The sequence below is a fragment of the Stenella coeruleoalba genome (assembly GCF_951394435.1).
Source record: "Stenella coeruleoalba genome assembly, chromosome: 9".
Taxonomy (NCBI): Eukaryota; Metazoa; Chordata; class Mammalia; order Artiodactyla; family Delphinidae; genus Stenella; species Stenella coeruleoalba.
Window position 1 is genome coordinate 90,931,213 of NC_137155.1, and position 6,857 is coordinate 90,938,069.

Sequence of the window (6,857 nt, forward strand, 5' to 3'; positions counted from 1 at the left end):
TGTATGCGTGGTTTTTCTAGGTGTGAGGCTACAGTTTGCGAGAATCAACATACTCCCATTCCCTTCTTCTGAGCCGTAACCCCATTAAGATTTCTGCTAAGTCAGTACGTTGAATTTTGACATCCCCTCTAGACATAAAATCTTCTCAAAGTTTTCTATTTCAAATTGACACCCACTTCCGACATGCCCTCATTTTCTTCAGAGTCAATGGTCTGTCACCGAATGGCGTCTGAAATGACGCAGTCAGGAAAGGAACTAGGACCTTCTTTTCCCTTGCCCGGCCTGTCTCCAGGCTCTTCAGTTACACTCGGCTTTCGTTTGCTTTTGTCTTAACACCTTAGGACGCCGCTCGGTGTTCGATTAATAACGCTCCGCAAAGAAGGGAAGTGAGACATTCCACTGTCCTGCAGTCGATAGGGGGAGCCGGCAGTCTGGTTCCGACCGTACCATTAAGCGGCTGAGCAAGGGGGTGGTGAGGGAGTAAGAGGGGAGTAGGGCGCCGTCCCGCGCCAAGCTCGGACGACGGGAAAATGGCGGCCTTGGGGTCACCGCTGCGTACTTGGCGAGGCCTTCTCCGAGAGTTGCGCTACTTGAACGCGGCCACAGGCCGACCCTATCGCCACACCCCGGCCTATCGGTACCTCGTGAAGGCTTTCCGTGCACATCGGGTACGGAAGCCCGTGTCCGGGGGCTCCAGCGTCCCTTTCCCGGGAAGGGAGGGAGAGTCGGGTCTGGGCAGGGTGGAGCGCGCCTGGCCTTAGCCCTCATTTCTGAGGCTCTGGTTCCCTCCAAACAGATCGAGGACCGGCGGGAAGGCAAAGTCATCCTGGGGTGGAGCCGTCCCTGAGGATTTCATTGGCTGTCTTTGGCCTGTGTGGAGGGGAAAGTGAGAAGGAAGTGAAATGGCGGAAATAGAGAGGGACAAGAAAAAAGATGTCCTTGGTGGAGAGTGTAGAGTCCCAGGCCACAGCATCTACCCAACACTCTCCTTCCCGGAGGAGAGCTATTCTAGGAACCGGTTTTTGATGCAGAGAGGAAATATTGGGCGCTTCTTGAAGAGCAGGACTACGCCGCTTCGGGGAATGGTGCCTTGCAGAGCTGAACTAGAAACCTCTAATGAGGTGGTACTGTGAGTTACAACATTAACGCGATATGTGACCAGACAACAGTTTTTCCGCCTGTAGTAGATAAATATGTACATATGGGAGGCCGTCATTCTTGGAAAATCCCTTTGTGAAATCCGCACTCCTTCTACCCCTTAGGCAAGATCGGATGGAAGATAGTTTCTTTCTTCAAAAGGGGCAACTGAGGCTCGGGGACAGTTGACCTGTACAAGCACATGTATAGGAACAGCTAGGCTCTAGGTTACTTGGTTCCCAAATAAGAGTCTTCCATTTAATTGCTGACTCTAGAGTTCCTGATCTGGCTTGGAAAGACGTTGCAGCCTTTCTCAGAAATATAAATTGGAGAGTCAGCTTGGGCTTTAGCAAAGGAAACTTAGCGTCTTTTGAGCAGTGTGGGAAAGGGGAGAACCGTCATCCTAACTCTTGATTTTCTGAACCATGGAAGTTAGAATGCAAAATGTTAGAACTAAACTTCAACTAATTTTTTAATTTTTTTTTTTGCGGTATGCGGGCCTCTCACTGCTGTGGCCCTTCCCGCCGCGGAGCACAGGCCCTGGACGCGCAGGCCCAGCGGCCAGGCTCACGGGCCCAGCCGCTCCGCGGCATGTGGGATCTTCCCGGACCGGGGCACGAACCCGTAGCCCCTCCATCAGCAGGCGGATTCTCAACCACTGCGCCACCAGGGAAGCCCTCAACTAATTTTTAAAAGGTCACAATATTAGGGACTGTTAGGAACTTGGCTAACAACGACGAATAAGAGCCACATGGGTGCTGTCTTTTAAGAAGCTTACAATCCACCCGAGGAGCCATATAACCAAGGACTTAGAATAAACAAGTGCTAAGGGAGTAAATAGACAACAGGGGTCCTGGCATACAGAAGGGGTAGGCTTTCAGGAGGAAATTCATTAACCAGGGACTTGAAGAATAAATTCGAGTTAGCAAGTAAATGGGGGTTGGGGAAGATGAGGTCCAAGTAAAGAAGGTGCATAACTGAAAGCCCAGAGGTGGAGGAACTGACAGGTGAGAGCTGCTAAGGTTTAGGGTGTGGTGGATGACGTGGAGGAAGATGAGGTAGGTGGTAGGCAGCAATTTAAACTTTATTGGAAATGTAATGGGAAGTTACTCTTAAGATTTTTAAGGTGACATGATTATAGTTGTACCTAATGGAGGCAACATTATTGCCCTTGAGAAGGCCTTGGTAATGGCTCTGAAATTCCTTGGAAATACACCTGAAATTCATGCTAAAAATTCCAGAAACACTACTCTGTGAAATGCATATGAGGATATGGGGAAGGGTTCTATTTCCTGCTGGCTCAGAGCTAACTCAATAATCTATGCCCATTTTCTCTCTCCTCTCCCTAGGCTGAAGGGATTCAGTTAGGGAGGGATCTCCCCTTTCTCCATAGAGAAAATACAATTTTCTATTTCATTAGATCTCTTGGTCTCTTGTGGTTCATTTACTATGTAATATTGCTGATGCTTCTCTCCTGACTCCTCTGACTCAGGCTGAATCAAGATCAGTTACGTTCTGTCCTATACTAACATAGAATTCCTGTTTCAAATTCTATCAATTTAGACTTATATAATAGAAATGAATGTTACCCTTTGTTGATGCTTGACATTAGTGTTGGTCACTCATAAATTTTTAATTATAAAAAGTTAAATTGATTAAAGCAGATGAATTTTATTTTTGAGCAGCTTATAGGTGCCATTTTCATATATGTGATCTGCAAATCTTAAAGCACACATTCTAGTTTTCAGATTCCAAACCTAGATATTCAAGTAAAGAAAGGTCAAAGAGAGACATGTAGGCAGTGGTGCCCAAAGATTAATCCACACTTGAACAGGGCTCCTTAAGTCATTTGAGGCTATGCACACATCTTTGTCTTACCTTTCCTGCCCCTTTCTCACAGCCTCAGAACATAAAACTAGTCAAGTAAAGTCTGTGTACTAATTTAATCTGGAAGTTAATTATGATGAAGAAAAAACAAAGTTTGTAGTCACTTTGGAATGGATATGACATTTCCAGCTTCTAAAGGTCATCAGAATACAGATTTTTCAGATGAATAAGTAAATTGTGAGAGCGAGTATAATTAAGTAGTATGAACATATGCATATTACTTTTATTTATAAAACCTTCATTTTGTTACTGGTGAGGACAAAGCTATTTTTCAGAAAAATAAGTTTTTAATTTTCATTGTAATGAAAGGCATATGCCATATTAACCGAAGTCCACAGTCACATAAAATAAAGCAGCCCTTCATTTGTTTGAAGGGGAGAAAGTTCTGTATTTTATTCCTTAGGTGACGTTAATGATCAGTGACCTGACTATATTCCCCATCTCTGCCATTAACCAACCATAGAGCCTCTCTGGGCTTTAGTTCCCTCATTCGTTAAATGAGGGTGTTGAACCAAGAGATAAACTTTTTTCCAGTATTAAAATTTGAGGACATGATGAAATGCTTCAGTGAAACTCTTTGTAAAATTCCTCTTTGATTAACAGGTGCCAGCTTTCCTAATCATCAACAGTTACAGAGTGCCTCTATATATGTACAGAGTGTCTTTATATATGTTATTAAGTATACACAAACACATGTTTGTATGTCCTCTGCATTTACTTTCATTCTAGAGAATGCTTGTTTAATAAAACTTTCTCTGTGGACCTGTATCTGCAGCTGGGCTGTTAATAGAATATCTGACCTTGCTACTTCTCCAGGTCACCAGTGAGAAGTTGTGCAGAGCCCAGCATGAGCTTCATTTCCAAGCTGCCACCTATCTCTGCCTTCTGCGCAGCATCCGAGAACATGTGGCCCTTCACCAGGAATTTCATGGCAAGGGTGAGCGCTCAGTGGAGGAGTCGGCTGGCTTAGTGGGTCTCAAGTTGCCCCAACAGCCTGGAGGGAAGGGCTGGGAGCCATGAAAATGGAGAGATTCCTTGGATGCTGCCTTCATACAAGAATTTAATAATTTCTATCAATATGTATTTATCATTAAATTTTTTTTAAAGTTTAGGGGTTTTCTCTGAAATTTTGTTGACTGAATTTCTCTGAAATTTTGTTGACTGAGGTTTTCTTAGGGAGGTTTCATCTTTACTCTCAGTGAATTTTCTGAAGTTCCTACACTAGGCTGCTTGATGTTCTTGATTTACTTTTAAAACTCTTTAGTTTTCTTTTTAATTTAAAAAGTAATACAGCCTATTAAGGAATTCAAATGGTACAGACATAAAATAAAGCCCTCTTACCTTTTCCCTTGTCCCTCCCTCCCCTCTCCCAACCCCCATTACCAGGTGGTAACGATTACTAACAGTTTGGTGGGCATGTTTCTAGATGTTTCCTATGCATAAACAAACAATTATACATATATACCTTTTATCTAAGTACACAAATATGATGTTAAGGTCCTGGTAGGAAACAGATGGCACACTCATACAGGGTTACTGAGGAGAGTTAATGAAGGGATATTTATAAAGATGTGGGTTGAATTAAGGTCAACAAGACAGTGGGGGGCTGTTATCTCCCAAGCCTGACAGAGTTGACCCTTAGGTATAAGAACATGGCCACCACTCATCTGCAGGCTGCAGGAAGGCTAGGGAAAGGGCAATGGAATGAGCACACTGACCGCTCCGCTTCTGCCGTCTACCTTCCATGTCAAATTGCTCTTCCTTCTGAATTCTGTCTCAGGGTGAAGGGCTCCATAATGCACTTGGCTGACCAAGTCAAGAACTTGGGCTTCATTCTGTATTTCTCTTTCTCTTCACTCTCCAGATCCAGTCAGTAAGTTCTGCTTTTGCAAGAACTGTTAGCATCACTGTCTCTGTCCTAGTTGAAGCACTGGAAATCTTTTGGCTGAACTATTAAACTAGACTCATAAGTGGTCCCCTTGCCTCTAAAGCCCTAAATGCCACAAATAAAAATTCTCTGTGAACTACCAATAGTTCTTTATCTGTGCCCCCTTTGTGGTATATGTCAGTTTCTTCTGGTATTATAATTGTAGACGTATAATCTCTTTTTCCCTGGACTGTCAGCTCCTTTAGAGTAAGGATGCTGTCTCATTCATTTTTGTAGTCTATAAAGCGTCTTCCACAGTGACTTACATAGACAATTATTCAGTCAGTGTTTTGAATGCAAGGCTCAGTTCTACTCACTAGGAGAACAATCTGAACAAAAATACTCCAAGCACTTCAAAACATCATCTCTTCTAAGAGATTAACATTAGAATAATAGTATTAAGAGGTCAAAACAAGCATTTGTTCAATTGAACTGATCAAAAAAATAAAAATGTTTAACATACTATTTCCCCCTGTGTTATTTCATGGACATGGGTATATTATTATCTGAAGATGTTTTACTTTGCTAAGATGAAGAAAGCAAAAGGATTAGGATAGATTGATGTTTTGATTCCTTTAGTTAAAATATTGTGTGTATAACAAATAACTTTTTTTCTGGCCGAGCCGAGCAGCTTGTGGGATCTTAGTTCCCCGAATAGGGACTGAACCCAGGCCACAGCAGTGAACGCGCTGAGTCCTAGCCACTGGACTGCCAGGGAATTCCCATAACGTTTTTAAAGAAAGAGATTTGAGGCAGAACTGCCGAAAAGGGTAAGAAATACTTACGGGCTTGCAGTCATATAGACCTAGGCTTTAATCCCATCTTTATCATTTACCAGCTGTGTGATCTTGGGTAGGTTAGTTGTCCTGAGCTTGTTCCCTCTTCTGTAGAATGGGAATGCCAACAAGGTGGTTGTAATAAGTGAGAATAATGTTTACATAAAACATTTGCACAGTACATAAGTGCCTGACAAAAAAGAAAAACTTGTTTTCTTCTTAAACCACCGCACCCTTATTCTTTCATCATGAACCCTTCCTCTAAGCCCTATTGCCACCAGTCTTCTGAAATACAGACAACTTATTTCCCATGGTTTAAATGATTTGCTCAGGCCATTTCTGTCCTTATATAATAACCTGGACCTCCTATCAATGGTCTTACCATCCAGAATTAGGTGAACTCAATGTTGGAAATAGACGGAATTGACTCTGTATTAGTGATAAACTTTCTATACTGGGAATGTCCTAAAAGTAGGGACTCCTGAGGTTTTGGCACTGTGTTAACTCACTATAGTTTTTGATGTGGTACATGCTTTATCACATTCCTTTGCTGTCTGTTCTTCTCTTCTGACTGTCCTTTAACTTCAGCTGCTTCCTCTCACTGAATTCTATTAGTATTTAAATATGCTCAAGCCTCTTCCATCTAAAAACAACTATAGTTGACCCTTGAGCAATTTGGGGGATTAAGGGCACCAATCCTCCACAGAGTCAAAACTCTGAGTTTAATTTATAGTCTGACTTCCACGGTTCTGCATCTGCAGATTCAACCAACTGCGGGTCGGGTAGTACTTTGGTATTTATTTATTTTTTTATTTATTTATTTTTTTGCGGTACGCGGGCCTCTCACTGTTGTGGCCTCTCCCTGTGGAGCACAGGCTCCGGACGCACAGGCTCAGTGGCCGTGGCTCACAGGCCCAGCCGCTCCACGGCATGTGGGATCCTCCCGGACCGGGGCACGAACCCATGTCCCCTGCATCGGCAGGCGGACTCTCAATCACTGCGCCACCAGGGAAGCCCTACTTTGGTATTTATTATTGAAAAAATCCACGTATAAGTGGACCAGCACAGTTCAAACACATGTTGTTCAAGGGTCAGTTGTACTCAGCTTTAACTCAAATATCTTTTCAGCT

The 6,857-nt window shown here is 43.1% G+C and overlaps 1 protein-coding gene across 1 annotated transcript; it reads left to right on the plus strand.

Moving 5' to 3' along the window:
- Window positions 1-460: 460 nt before the first annotated feature.
- On the plus strand, window positions 461-5,111 carry FMC1 (formation of mitochondrial complex V assembly factor 1 homolog). Its single transcript, XM_079931608.1, has 2 exons — window positions 461-668; window positions 3,841-5,111. Exons 1-2 carry the CDS (start codon window positions 531-533, stop codon window positions 4,042-4,044), a joined length of 342 nt encoding a protein of 113 aa, XP_079787734.1. The 5' UTR covers window positions 461-530; the 3' UTR covers window positions 4,045-5,111.
- Window positions 5,112-6,857: the final 1,746 nt, after the last annotated feature.